The following is a 16,436-nucleotide window of genomic DNA, read 5'->3' on the forward strand; positions in this document are numbered from 1 at the left end:
CAAGCTGTCATTGATGTTAAAGGGGGCAATACACAGTATTAATAACTGGGGTATGTAAACTTTTGATCAGGGTAATTTTGGTAGTTTCTGTTGTCATGATTTAAAAAGAGCAAACACAGTTGATTGATAATAAATGGCTTTAGCCAAACACGAACCATGAATGAAAGAAAAGTTTGTGTGTTATTATTCATATTCTCTGAAAAATGGCCAAGAAATTAAATTCTGCTAGGGTATGTAAACTTATGAGCACAAATGTGTGTGTGTGTGTATATATATATATTATATATATTTTATTTATTTATTTCAGGTACTTATATAGCGCCGTCAATTTACGCAGCGCTTTTACATATATATATTATACATTCACATCAGTCCCTATACCCTCAAGGAGCTTACAATCTAAGGTCCCTAACTCACATTCATACCTATACTAGGGCCGATTTAGACAGGATCCAGTTAACCTACCAGCATGTCTTTGGAGTGTGGTATATATATATATATATATATATATATATAATGAAAGTGGCACATTTGCTGTATAAATTCTTTCTCCAAGGAGATTAACTACCTCTTTTGGTCTAGGGGATAGAACAGAAGATTTACTAACTAATTTACTCTGCTCCTCTGCACTGCTAGACCAGTCCCTGGAGCATCTGCTCTTTCATGCTCCAACAGTCTAAGGTCCTGATCACATCAGCTGGGTCCATAGCCATATACGGAATGTGATAACTCCAACGGACAATCCACCAATGGAGAATGGAGTGCCGTCTGCCAGGGAAGAGGAGACTCAGGTAAATAAAAGTGCTTTGGCTCTCCTCTAGAATAAGCAAGCAGTTAACCGTTAGGCCCCTGTCACACTAATGGACCGATCAGGTCCGCCTGTTACTTTTTCTGGCAGACCCGATTGGATCATCCATTCCGCTCTATGGAGTGGCAGATGTCAGTGGACATGTATCTGCTGACACCCGCCCACATCTGAACCGATCATGTCCACTAAAAACAGACGGATGGGAATCCCATCTGTCTGGCAGATTGGATCAGACAGCCCCACAGAGAACAGAGGGCTGTGTCCATGTCCACTCGGTCATCCGCCTGCTCAGTGGGAATCAGCGGAGAGATCCCCTGCTGAACCGATGGATCCAATGGCGGACTCTGCCAATGTGAAAGGGTCCTTTTAGTGAGGGCTCAGCTCCACTGTAAAGCAGAATTTTCAGACTTCTTGGAGTTGGGCTTTATATTATATATTTGCACACAATATATCCACACCCATAAAAAGACCCACAATTTTCTGTTTCTAATGTAGCGCACTACCCCCATAGGAGCTGCTGAATTAGTTGTAGTAATCAGCCAATTACCCATGCTGCCATACACACCACAACCCATGAGATAAAAAGAGTCCATGGTAGGATTTTTACTTGATCTTTATTTGTGAGATTAACTTGAAGAGATCTCGAGATGTATGAGATACCCACTAATGTCCTTTTTAGTGGATTTCCCCCGTCCAGTCCTTACTGCAAACTATTGATTTCAATTTACAAGACAAATCACTCTGAATGATTCCCCCTGTAATGGTTCTGACTGCAGACTATTGCTTCTTCGGTTATCAATCTGGCTATAGATTTAAGCTGGCCATACACCATACAATTTTCTTATTCAATTTTCTTTAGATTTACCTTCAACTATGTAGTGCAAGCGCCTGGCTGATTGCATACAAATTGAAAGTGTTTAGGTTTTACCTTATATTATATGGTTTTGGTAAATCTAAAGGAAAGTTGTACAAGAAAATTGTATAATGTATGGCCAGCCTTACTACTGAATAGTTCCTCTGCCCGACTGGTTAGGCTTCCTTTGGGGTATTAATTCTTTAAGGTCAAATACCTGCACAGTCTTGTTCATGACCCGTATACCAACACCCTTTTTGGGGTATTAATTCTTTAAGGTCAAAGACCTGCACCGCCTTCCCCATGACCCGCATACCAATACCCTTTAGTCTCTAAAAGTGCTTGATACTGTATTCCTTGAATGCACAGTATAAAATCCTTCCTTTAGCTCCTCTGGGTTTTCACTCCCTTTGCTCTCTCCCAATCAACAGTCCATGTAATTCTTCTTCCGCTTTGCTCCTACTTCCTCCTTCTCTGACCGCCACATTCCCGCCTGGGAACGCCTGGCATCCTCTCAGCGACTACATGCTGACTTCTTCTCCAGGGCTTAGGCACTTGGCCCCCTGGATTCTCCTCCGGCACCAGGGCCCTGGGAGCTCTGAACTCCTGGGCCACTGGGCCTCCTTTGCAGACTCTGAATCCTGACTCAAACTTCTCCAACTCCTCCCAGAGCATGTGACCCTCCGCTTTTGTGAGAGACCTCCCCTTGACCATGGAAATTAACCATTGGTCAATCCACTCACATGGGTCTCTCCAGCAGAATCCACTGTTAAGCAGAGAAGGTCTCCCTGAGCCCAAGTGTAGGCGGCCACACCCCCTTCTACTCTGACACTTTCAACCCTGAATTAACATCCAGGCCTAGTAAAGAACACAGACCTGGCTAAATTTACCTGTCACTATATTCTACGTTACCAAAATAGACAATAAAGCACCTATCTAAAAGGTAGAGAACGCTACATCCACCCCCCACTAAAAATCACAACTGTCCTCAGTTGTGGAAAACCCTGAAAAATTTGAAAAACGTCCCTCTTTATAAAAAGAGGGAGGCATCTCATATTCTCCTGAGTTTAATTGGGGAAAAGGGGTAACAAAGAATGAACATATTACAATTCTTTTCTTTTTTTTTTGTACAAACCGTACATCCTTACTACAAAACCCTACAACTACCCTGCACTTACAAGTGCAACCAGAGCACTGCTCCCTAAGGAGGAATACTCTGCTTGTCACAGGTCTTCTTCTTTAAAGTATACAGCCGTCGCATCTCCAATTCACCTAAGAGAAGACACAAGTGTATATATATATATATATATATATATATATATATATATATATATATATATATATATATATATATATATATATAAATATATATAAATATATATATATATATATATATATATATATATATACACACACACACACACACACACACACTCAGGTCTCAGCCCATTCTCGCTCTCCAACAGAATCCACGGTTAAGCAGAGAAGGTCTCCCTGAGCCCAAGTGTAGGCGGCCACACCCCCTTCTACTCTGACACTTTCAACCCTGAATTAACATCCAGGCCTAGTAAAGAACACAGACCTGGCTAAATTTATCTGTCACTATATTCTATGCTATCAAAATAGACAATAAAGCACCTACCTAAAGGTAGAGGGCGCTACACTAATATGTAATTAAATGTGTACAGGGGGCATCCAAATTACCTAATAAACTTGCAGGCTCTGTTTTCTGTAGTTCTACACAGTGGTTGTGTTTTACTGCTCCTTCCTATAATGCATGTGTAGCCAAGGGTTTGCTACTATAGTTATTACAGTTGTTGTTATTCTAAATGAGTTTGGCTCCCTCTAGTGTCTGCTGAATGCTGTTAGGATTTTTCTTCTAATTCTTGAGAAGGAACGCAGCAAAGTATTATGGGAGATATAGTTTGGAGGAGGAAGTGACTCTGTTAGCTGGATCATCCCTGAACTACATTACAGACAATGCAAAGTACTAAGCACTGCATGCTGTGAGCAGTAATAAAAGGACCGGCGCGGTCATCTTTCAGCCTCTCTGGACGTAATTCAACACCTGCCAGCAGGAGGTCTGTGTGTGACCAGGAGTGAGAGACTGCGGCCTATATAGTGTGATGCCGGATCGCCTGCCTCTGAGGGATCTCAGAGTACAGCCTTGCCAGCTTAGCAAGCGGACCAGACTGCGCTTCAGAACAACTGGAAGCCCCTGCACTTCAGGTCATCAGGAGTTGCAGCACAGCGTGGCAGCACCATTTTCACCAGACGGAGACATCAGGAGGAGATTCAGGACGGAGCCTCACAGCCTTTGAGTTTATGTGGTGAGAGGGCACCTGCCCATTCCAGGAGAGTGCACAGTATTGCTGAGTGAGTTCTTTTACAGGCTGCTGGTGAGACTTTTAGTTCCACGGAGGTGACTCATACAGCTGAACTTTGGGGTTTGTTTGTTCCCTGCGCTGTAAGGTCAGTACTGTATTACGCTTGCATATAAGGAGGAATCTACAAGTGCTATATTTCTTCGGTTAAGCAGTTATCAACATACCATTTACTCTACAGTTATTTCTTCCCCTTTGCTTTATGGATTACAAATACTGCAGTTTAAACTACAGGCTAGCTGAAAATATCTGGAGCTAAAAGAACTTTTACCATCTTCCTTCTCTGCCAAGCACTGCTGTTCTACTTGCAGTTTGAACTTGGAATTACAATCTAGGTGGAGCCATTGAGTACATGTTAAACATTACACTGTGTTATTGAATAAGGAATATTGTATTGCAATTTGGTGTGTGTACTGAGGCCTCAGTGGGAAGGTGTTTAATATAAGTATTAAAAGATATTGAATACTTATCCCACTGTAAACCTGTTTTACTCCCAGTGGTGATTATAAAATGAACAGTTCTGCATATCTGAATTAAGTGATACTAACTGTCAATTATTGCTTGAGTTTATTCATATTGTTATTGTGTTCCATTATTCACTCTAGTAAACTTTCTGAGTTGTTCAGTGACATTGTGAGAGTATCTCATTGCTAACATCCTATAGCAGAATGGAACCCAAGGTGTCAGAGGTAAGAGGATCTGCAGAGTTGGGGTAGCCAGTGGGGTATAGAGTCAATCAGCAGCCCTCACGGGGGTACTGCTACACATGTTTTTGAGTCAAGCAGATCACTGAAAATAATGCAGTCCATAACTGAAGGACTTAAATCTACAGTTGTTAAGCAGGAATGATATGAATGAGTCTCTTAAAGTTCATCTAAGATCTAGTTTAATAATCATAGAATGCTTATATACTGCAGGTAAACTATTATTATGTTTCTGGATAGATGTAACTTAAAGTAAATGTAAACCCAAGCACTAAGATATCATAGCACGTTATTTGAATTTTAACAGACATTTTCAGTATTTTTACATTTTTTATCAAAATGATATCTGGTGATCCTGCTGTGCAGGTACATCCTTTTATAGGGTGACCATGAGCTTGAGTGACCATGACCATGAGTCTACCAACTGTGCTCCTGCATTGTCACAAGGGCTTCCAATGGTGGCTACAAATGGCAGCTTCAGCACACATTATGAAGACGCAGTGTACTAAACCCGCACTGAGAAATACTGTACAGCCATTACTGGAGTGCACGCATATAGACAGGAAGTGGCTGCAAAGAGGCTACAGAAGATCAGCAGCATTAAAAGAAATAGCAGAAAGGACGCAAAAAAGATAAAAGCAAGTATTTTATATGAAAAAAATGGCACCAGTTTATGATACATTACGCTTTAGCAAACTAAATATTATTTAGCTGGTGTTTATATAGGGCTAGTTAGGGTTTCAATCAAACACTAACTATACTTAAATCTACTCCCACCCATATTCTAAGCCTATTCGGTCTACGCTGTAAAGGAAAGATATGTATACTTAGCTATTCTGAGGGCAGTCCAGTCATGTGATCGGGTCCCAGTGCCAGCTTCAGTGAAGAGGAGAGATCGCCGACAACAGCTGCAGTGCCTAGGCCATGACACCAGCCCTAGGCTTACTATGAGGTATCCGTTATCAGCCATCCCTCCTCTACACTGAAGCCAGCGCTGGAACCCAATCATGTGACGGAACCGGAGCGCTCTCAGAATACGGAAGTATACACTAGGCTTGGAATGGGGGTGGGAGTATTTTTAAGAATATATGGATAAGGTGCAGTGCTTATATAAGAAGTCCATAGAAAGTAAATCCAGGAAACGGTATTCAACTCAGTTCAAACAATGGTGAGTAGAAGGTAAATGATAGAAGAAACCATCACCGGCACCCAATCACACAGCCGCTTACCCTCCTTAGTGAACCCTTATTACAAAAGCCACATAAGCATATGAATGAAGATAGGAATCAATCTCCATACATTGTAATCCTAAAACAGCAAGACGGAATGTGTGCGCAGCAACCCTAGGTAACAGCTTTCCTTTTTCAAAAAATGTCATCCCATGTAGATAAAAGGAGATAAAAACAAACTTGTGTGTGTATAAATCCAGCAGTCCCCACCAAGATGGCCGCCGTGCCCCAGCATACACTAGCGTCATGTTGCCGACTCCTCCCTACGTTGTTTCGTCACAAAATGACGTAGTCAGGGGCGTGGCTAGACTGACGCTCTACCGATTTATATATGCGGGACAAAGCGATTGAAAGGCGGAAGGCAGGAGTGAGCTGCGCTCCAAACACCGGATGTAATAAAAACTATCACGGCCATCAGGATAGCTGTATTACTCTTTAAAAATCAATTTAATATATGAATTAAATTCAAGAATTAAAAAAAACATCAAAAAGATCTATAATTAGAAGAGTATTGACCCTTTGACAAACACCAAAAGGTATCATTTATTAAAAAAACGATAAAAACTAGTTGCAGAAAATAACACTCGGATGCAGCGCCATCTTGTGGAAAAAGGGGATACTACATCAAAATAATCTACAGCAATAACATTTTAAAATAACGATCAGCATCTACATAACTCTAAGCACCATATAAAACTCAAACCTAATAATAAATAATAATAATAATAATAATAAATAATAATAATACCATAGCTTATTCCTAATAGAAGGACCTATAAAACCCATTACTCATGCATTGTTGATAAATGCATTCACATCCCACTCTATGTTCATGCCGTAGGGGCTGTAAGTTTTAGCCTTTTAGATCCATTGTGTCTCTAATTTAGAGACCCCTGTAGTCATATAGCTGCCCCTCCAATTACCAGTAAACTTATCTATACCCAAAAACACAGTCCCCTTGAGACTCTGATTGTGGTGGGTAGCATAATGGTGCAAGAGAATATGCTTTGGATATCCATTTTGTAATGTTTGTTACATGTTCTTTCAGTCCCGTCTGAAGTTAACGAATAGTACGACCTATGGTCATGGGTGGAATCAGATACATAGGAATCTATTTTTCTACGCCTTTCCGCATTAATCTAAATGGAGCATTTCCTATATGGGAAAAAAAAAAAAAAAAAAAAAACATTGTGAAAGAAAGATATTCTATTGGGGGATCTATTATATTTGGAGCGACTTGGAGTTTGTATTACATCCGGTGTTTGGAGCACAGCCCACTTCCTCCTTTCAATCACTTTATCCCGCATATATAAATCAGTAGAGCGTCCATCTAGCCACGCCCCTGATGACGTAATTCTGTGACAAAATGACGTAGGGAGGAGTCGGCAACGTGGCGCTAGTGTATGCTGGGACGCGGCAGCCATCTTGCTGGTGGGGACTACAGGATTTATACACAAACACTGCTTTTAAAGCTGAAAATGTGAGTTAATTCCTTTGTTTTTATATATACAATAAAATGCTGGTTGATATACTGCGCAATGAGGTTTATCTCCTTTTATCTACATGGGATGACATGTGTGGTGAATATTATCAGAGCATTTTCGAAAAAGAAAAGCTGTTACCTGGGGTTGTTGCACCCAGATTCCGGCTCGTTGTTTTAGGATTACGATGTATGGAGATTGATGGGTTTCCTATCTTCATTCATATGCTTATGTGGCCTTTTTAATGAGGGTCCACTAAGGAGGGTAAGCGGCTGTATGATTGGGTGCCGGTGATGGTTTCTTCTATCATTTACCTTCTACTCATCATTGTGTAAACTGAGTTGAACACCGTTTCCTGGATTTACTTTCTATGGACTTCTTATATAAGCGCTGCACCTTATCCATATAAAACTTTTTATTGCCATTTTTTCATTACTGTGCAAGTTGCCGTTTTTATGATCACTATTATTTTTTGTACTAGAGTGAAATTAAGCGCAGCAGTTATTTATTTATATTTAAGAATAGTTTGACTTGACTTCCACTTTAACTACTGCCCGTCTGCTCATTGCCTATAAATGGCGGACAGGAAGCTGCACCGATGTGGGTTAACGTACGTCACCTTGCATCGGCAGCTCCTGTGTGGTTCGCAGAGCGCACACCCGGGAGCCCCGTGGTCGGTATGTCACCCAGGCATAGCTGATCACATTACAGCTGTGTCCGGGTGATGGGAAGTTGTTTTACCATGTAATCGCAGTGAATGGACACAGCAATCACATTGTAAACAATGGAAAGTGAAAGTAAAGATTGGTTCTCTCTGCTTTCACTGTGAGAGCAGAGAGAACCAATGCTGCAGCTTGTGAGTGAACAGCAGCCTGTCTGGCTGCTTGTACACTCAAACTGCAGTGCCAGCCTGCCCCAGTGTCCCCGATCACTGCCCCAGTGTAGTCATAATAAAGAATGCAGCCAGCCCTCTCACCTATCCCAAAGCTTGCAAAAAACACCACAATACACCATATCAATGTTCTGCTCACCGCCATACCAGTGCCCAGATCACCGCCATACTCCATACTAGTGCCCCGATCACCGCCATACACCATATTAGCACCCTGATCACCGCCATACCCCATACCACCATCCTGTTCACCGCCATACCTCACATTAGCGTTCTGATTAGCCCATATGCCATACTAGCATCTTGATCACTGCCATTCCCTATACTAGCATTCTGATCATCCCATATGCCATACCAGCATCCTGATCATTGCCATACCCCATACCTGTGTCCTGATCACAGTCATACCCCATCATAACAGTGTCCTGATCACCCCATAGGCCATACCAGCATCCTTATCACCAACATACTCCATACAAGCATCCTGATCACTGCTATTACCCATACCAGCATCCTGATCACCGCCATACCTCATACCAACGTCCCGATCACTGCCATGCGTAATACCAGCATTTTATGGTCTCAACTGATCAATTTTCAGATATATATCCCCTAGTTTGTAGACATAACTTTCATACAGACTAAACAATATACACTGTTCTGGGTTATTTTTACCCAAAAAATGTAGCAGAATACATTTTGGCCTAAATTTATGAAGAAAGATTATTCGTTTGCAAAGTTTTATAACAAAAACTAAGCAAAAAAAATGTTTTTTTTTTTTTTTTTTTTTTTGCTATATAAATGAAAAAAAAACACCCTACCGGTGATCAAATACCACTGGAAAAAAAGCTCTATTTGTGTGAAAAAAATAAAACATTTCATATGGGTACAGTGTTGCATGACCGTGCAATTGTCATTCAAATAGCAACAGCGCTGAAAGCTGAAAATTGGCCTGGACTGGAAAGGGGTGAAAGTGTCCAGACTTGAAGTTGTTAAAGAACAAAAGACAGAAATACAAGTTTCAGTACAGCCCTAAAAAACCCAGCCAGCAGTTGTTATATCTTTATATTCACTTATTATAATAATCTATATATGCAGTTTTACATAAGAAGGCTATTAGTGGCTCGAGCAAATACAACAGAAAACAGTATGCAAAGCAACAAGAAAAGTTGCTTTATTTTGTACAGGATATAATTGAATAAAATACATCAATAGCAAAGTAGCGAATATACCTAGACATTGTTACATTATTTGCCAAGAGAGCTGCACCACCTTTAATGCTCCAAGCTACTACTGCAATGTAGCACACACCTGGGTTCTAATATTTCCTTATGGTGTTGTCTTATAGGTACATCTGTCTTCTCTTTGTGCTCTATCTGTAGTAGTTTAGGTTTTGTAAGTAAGTGACAACATTCTAATATATACTGTATTAAAAGATATTTAATATGATATTGAACATAAATCTGGTTCTCAGTTAGCATATGACGCTAAACTATCTGAAAATACCTATACACGGACTTTCAAGCCCTCATTAAATGCTGATGAAAAAAGAATGGCACAGGATGCCCTCTAGTGGCAATATTGGTGCATACATTTTCCAGATTAGTTTATTTTAACTGGGCACACTCCACTGCAATGTGTTGAAATAAATGAAATCTGTTGACAAGGTTGAAACGATGGCCATCTCTGTTATAATAAAATTCAGACAACCGGATCAGGCCTGATTCACAGCTATGTGCTGGTTTCTATTTGTACATGTTCCGGAGTTCATGTTTCAGGAAAAATGCCTTCCTCCTACAGGCTGCAGAGGTTGTACAGCTTTACAGCCCACATATCTGAATTCCTAAGAACTCTTGTCATAGGAGTAGCAAAGCCATCTACAATGTACATGACCTCATCAGAAGCAGCTATGTAGATCTTCCTTACAACTACCTACACAATAAAAAGAGATGTACTGTGCTTTTTATCAACCCACAATTTACTAAACGCGAGGAATACCCCTCTAGAATACTTTAACACGTTTTGTGCCCATACATTTGATTTAAAAAAAAAAAAAAAAAGGACAGATATTTAACAGATATGCCACACATATCATCAAGAAACTTGCAGTGGTGGTTTAAATGGTCAGACCACAGCTTTAGCTTTTATTTGCGCCCTTTCGGTCAACTAAATATACAGTTGAAAGTTTTTTATCTGTTTTATAAGTGCAAGAAAACCCTGCAGATAAGGCAGGGTTGAAAACACATGCTTAAGTATGAGATATGTTGTCACGTCAAAGAGGAAGTTAGAAACACGCAATATTTCTGGCACATCAATGATTATTTCTCTTTAATTGAAGCAAGTTGACGCGAATAAAACATAGGGAAATCTGCATGTATTCCAGAGATGTATTTAATGCATTTTTTTTGGTCTTGGCTTTGCCATACTCTAACTATCCCAAGGAGTAATTTGTTTGTAGGTCTGTAGATATTACACTGCCCTAGCATTTGACATGTATGTCACATACAAACTCTTACATACATACGTTTATGTCAATACATACATTGGCTACAAACACTGAGCTGAAAAATTTGAAGCCTACAAAGTAAGAGGCGATTGCTGAATAGTACTTAGCTACAGCCTTAAGACTCCTCTAATGAGCCCTGGAGTCCTTTTTTGCAACATGTCCAACTGGGGAAGGAGGGGGGCTGTTTATTTCACTTTTGGTCCTGTAGGCACATGAGGAATTAAGGAGGAATCCCTTTAAGTAAACAAAATCCTCTCATACAGTTCTCACCCTTGTTCCACTATGACTTGGAAGATTTTACCTTCCTGTTTTGGTGACAATGGTTGCCAAGACAAATTGAGGAGGTGAATATCCTTAGTGAGGGCACAGAATTTTGACAGGGGTTTTGTAAAAAGTCCACACCTAAGCCTTCACCTCCATTTCTAATTGCTCTCCAGGGACGTATCTACACATCTTGCAGAATAGCAAGGAAAAGACGAAGGCGTCTTTGATGTACAAATCGTGTCTGACAGCCTGGCCGTTTCTTCCGTGCCATGCAATTTGTGGTGCCCATTGGGGGAAAATAAATTTCAGGTGGCAGAAAGAAAGAGTTTTTGTCCACAGCTAGTGCACGAGTGAGTTGTTTATGATCTGAATGGCAGCAGTTAATGCACAGCAGTTACCCTAGCCCTCCTAGACAGTGGTCCATGAATTATTGCACCGTGGACCACACACTTAATGGGAACGTATGATTTATAATTAAAGTACTGACCAAAGGCTGCAGTGTAAGGCTGAACTGAACTGTATAGTTATCTGTAAGATACTGCTGATTTTACAATTTAGTGACATTCACTTACCTGACAAATCAAAGTAAATTGCTCAGAGTAGTTCTTCAGTGGGTGATCAATGAAAGTAGTGTAGGGTATATCACTGGATACAGGATTCCATCGGGAGAAAAAGGGAATTTCACGCAGTTTGTCCCAATGGATGCGAAGACCTTCTCCTTCTCTTCTGCAAGAAAAAAACATAATTGGCTTTTTAAATTGTTGAAGAAAATATACAAAACTGATGATTAAGTGCAAAAAAGCAATGACTTAAATATGTTTATGCAGAATCTTTCTGCAATTACTCAAATGCATTTAGGCAAAGCCTTGTACCTATCCATACCCCCCATTGTCCAGACAAGGTGACGATACAAAATTGTAGTGCATAATGCAGATATAGTAAGATTTAGTTATATGGTGGGTTTTGTCATTGGTAATTATATCAATCTCGCTCTGTAAAATTGCAGTACACAGTAGAAAAATATATTACACATTATTTCAACCATGTAAGGCTGGGTTCACACTGCATCCAAATTTGCATGACAGGCAAGTGTGGCCCGCTCTCAATGGAGCCGGTTGACACATGTCCGGGGCGGCCATGGTCTGGATTAAAAAAGGGTCAGGTGCGTGTTTGGGTCCGGTTCAGGTGTGAATTCAGGCAAAAATTTGGACCTGAATCACACCTGAACCGGTGAACAGACACACACTGGACCCCTGGCATGAACCTTCCGATTGGCTGCACATATGCCTTAATATTTTACAATTAGACCATTTCTATACATTAGCACTGGGCTCCATGTACTAAAGTTTCTGTGCCAAGAACTTTTTTTTCTCCCTCATTGCCATTAATCAGTTTTAAAGAGCCCCTTTGAATGACAGTTTGAATCTGAAAGTCTGTTCAGATTGGTAGCAGTAAAAAGGAGGGCACTTATTTGAACTGATTCTCTGATACATGAGGCCCTTTGACATACATTAGGATAACTTACTAAATATAATGAGTCATACTGAGAATCTGCTTATTAGATAGCAATGGTGCACTGCCAATTGCTGCTTTGTGTGTTTGCCTGGACTGACTCAACAAGCTTTTCTATTGCAGGACACTTTCAAATTCTGACACCACCAAGTAAATTATTTTTATAAAATCTAAACAATGAAAAAATGGAGATTTTATAAATATTTGAAAGACTGTGCTGACATAAATTAAATATAGTGAGTACATGTCTATGCAGTCACATAATATAGACAGGCACCTGTTTGAAGACTTTGAGTAACACACACACACACACACACACACACACAATACAAAAGTGAAGATGATACTGAAACAATTACAAAAATGACTAAGGTATCACCCAGCGTGTAGACATGACATCCCTCTACACATCAATATCTCATCCAATGGGTCTGTCTGCAGTCCCTAAAGAGGTTCTAAAGCCTAAATGTTTTTTTACCTTAATGCACTCCTTGCATTAAGGTAAAGACTGTTTAAGAATCAGCATCCCCCCTTTTTTACAGCACTGTGCACATGTGCAGCTTTTCTCTCCCCTCACTTCCGGGTGTCACTGGCTTTGCTGGGACACCGAGAGCCACTGGCTCCCAGTGCTGACAAATCAAAGACAGTGACGAGGAAGTGGGGCAGAGTCCTGCTGTCTGTGTCAATGGACGCAGCAGCAGGGCTCGGGAGCGAGAACACACAAGTGTCCCTATGAGAAGTTGCTTCCTGTGGGGGCACTGGACAGGGAGGATGCGGGGGACCCAAGAAGAGGAGGTTTGCGGCCACTCCGTGCAACTCCATTGAACAGAGCAGGTAAGTATAGACACGTTTGTTATTATTTTTTTAATAACCTTTAAACCTCTTTAACCAGCTCCTGCACTACCATCAAGCTAGCTTTCACACAGAGATAGCCCAATTCATCTTACATCAAAAATATTAGTGTTTTTTTGGAAACATTTTACCTCTAAATCCTTGGCACTACTATGGGGGCAAGTTTTGCTCCAGTTACTGTATGCCAATAAGTTAATGGAATGAATATAGGATATGGGTTGGCTTTTGTAATTGAGTGAATAACTCCTTTGCCAGACACTTGTTCTGCTATGGGCATTATACTGATGTGCACATCACCTAGCAGGGAAATTAGGATCTTATAAAATGATTTTGGCAATTTTTGTAATATTCATTTGGGTATCAATTTCAACTCTGTAGTGATATCTGCTGTAAAACATCCATTTTGGGCAGTTCTACAGGTCAAAAAGGAAATTCACCATACCATTTATTAAAGTTATCTGCACCTTACTACACCCTTCCTTAGATGATACTGAATCCTCTGCTCCTCTCTCATTTAGAGTTGGCTGCCTTATCATTCTCTTGAGTTTTGTCTTAGAAGTACTGTTTTTAAATATAGCGCAACCTCTGCCACTTTTGTTTTATTACATTAAATACATGTAGATGTTGCATTTCTAGCATTATAATTTCTTTTCTGTCTTTACCTTGTTTTTTTTTTTTTTTTTTTTACACGCGCCTTTGGTTTAAATACATACTATGGTATTTCCATTGTGAGGAGTGTGTGGTATTCAATCTTCTTTTCTGATCTATCCCTGGAGTCACCACCAGACAGACTCCAGTACCTGAAGTGTTGTGTTCTCCTATCATTTACTTTCAAAATTTGCTGAATTTCTCTAGTTTGAGGAAGGCCTTGAAATTGCAATTGTCCATATGACATGACAGCTTGGTGTGTCAATTCAAAAAGGATCAACTCTTTCAGGAGTAGATTCTTCCTTCTTTGTATCCAGAATACAGTTAGCATCAGGTGCAAAAATAGATTATTTCCACAATTACACCCATTTCCCTAAAATAGGAAATTAATCCCTTACTTTTGGTTTTGTATAGGAAGTGCTAACATTTCTATTCTGTTTTCAGGAAGTCAAAATGTACTTTACAGCACTTTAGAGAAAATACTTTTTGGTTTCTTCATGCCTGCCTCACCATAACCATCCATCCCAGTTAAGAGGTACCGTAAGTCATTAACTGCATGTGTTCACTTCAGTGGGGCAAACCACAATGTAAACTGCAGCGGCTCTGGGTACAATGAACACCACTAGATCTCTCATCCTCTAATCCTTCCCAAGGAAAATGTTACCAGTCCTTGACCACATTTAATTTAATATTGCCACCGGACTTTGACTAATGTAATACTTCCCCTTATTCCCTCTACGCTTTAGACAGGTAGGTTGCAATGATCATAATTAGAGTAAATGATTTTATATCCTCTGAAGCCATCTTCTTTTGGTGCATGTAGGTTTCTTCAACACACTTGGCTTTTACTGATTCAAGGAGGCATGAGCAGATATGACCATGCTGCTGCAAAGTAAAAAGGAACTTGTGGCCAAGAAACGTACTTTTAACTATTACCAAATGATGGGTTACCCAAACTGACCTGCTTATCCCAATGTAGAAAACATCACACATTTGTAGGCTTTTTAAGGACAACATGACAATAAACCTAATAACGAGTATGTAACTGTCCATCACAAAAACATGTTCAAATTTTATAAGTTCGCAGAAGTACACAAGCATTTACATCATTCTCATGTAATCAAGAGCACATGCTAAAGAAAACAAAAGCAAAATCCTAATGGCAGGAGTTGTTATATTATAGAAGTCCAACATCAAGATGAATTACATTTTTTTTCAGTGTAAAAATATCATATTCTTTACGTGCCTAACACACAGACAGATAAATTTTAATGGATATCTAGCAAAATTAACTACAGTTAAATGTATATATATGATATCTGAGACTTAATCATTTTTTGCAAGTAATCCTCTTTAAAAGATTAGATATCATGCTGAAAAAAATGATGAATTGCAACGCATGCCATTCGCTCTCTATAGGACAACAGTTTTATTTCAACATTAGAATGTTTTCTTTACATCTGGTAACAAAACCCCAGCTTAGTGAAAACTCGGTATGTGTGGTTAATGGAAAATCTTGGCAGCCATCCATTTAAACAATTCACACAATGGAAAGTTAGCAGCTTTTTGTACAAGTACACTACTGTACAAATTTACCTACCTACACAGTCAGCATTATGGAACCATCTGTCCTTAACATGCAGGCATGCGTTGTGCCACAAAACATTCCTTAACAAGTAAGGTAAAATAATGTTTTAGCTAGAAATTATAGTGGCATGGCAGAAGTAAGCCTACTGCGACAATTAAGTCTCGCTATGCAATAGCAAGATCCACTAATTAATGCATCTCTTTGCAAAGAATAAGGGACAAGTGCATGGTCAGATCAATATGGGATACGTAATGTTACAAATCAAAGTGTAAATCTAAAAAATTCAGAAATCCCACCGCACGATTTTTTTATATATCCAAATTTTCACTGCTGATCCTGACAACACTTTCTGTTTACCTCATCTCTCTATGCAGACCAGACACTTTTAGCACCCACCCTGACCCCCAAAACATGTACCTCAGAGGCAAGTTGGCCTAACATTTCACCCCACGGACTAGTCATCGGCAGTGGTGGAGCAATGTGAACAGGTCAGTGTTTTCACTTTCAATGCAAGAAATGGCCTCTCAGTCAACACTCCTGTGAGAGAGGTTTAGGACACAGGACACCCATGGACTAGCAGACTCCAGGTGAGTACTTACAGTATTCATAGATAGAGGCCCTTTTAGTCAACCTGGCATTCTGTGAAATCAGATCCTGACTGCAAGACACTCACTGGTTTAGCTGCTGACTCTTGGTGAGAGGCCACCGCACTTCA

At 40.1% G+C, this 16,436-nt stretch overlaps 1 protein-coding gene across 1 annotated transcript in view; it reads right to left on the reverse strand.

Annotated features, from left to right (window-relative positions):
• Positions 1 to 16,436, reverse strand: part of TPRG1 (tumor protein p63 regulated 1) — a 202,129-nt gene that overhangs the window by 2,425 nt on the left and 183,268 nt on the right. Inside the window, exon 5 of the mRNA XM_073626409.1 lies at positions 11,694 to 11,847. Within this exon, the coding sequence (XP_073482510.1) occupies positions 11,694 to 11,847 (154 nt within the window). The remainder of the gene's footprint in view (positions 1 to 11,693; positions 11,848 to 16,436) is intronic.

This window comes from Aquarana catesbeiana, linkage group LG04 (assembly GCF_042186555.1).
Source record: "Aquarana catesbeiana isolate 2022-GZ linkage group LG04, ASM4218655v1, whole genome shotgun sequence".
NCBI lineage: Eukaryota > Metazoa > Chordata > Amphibia > Anura > Ranidae > Aquarana > Aquarana catesbeiana.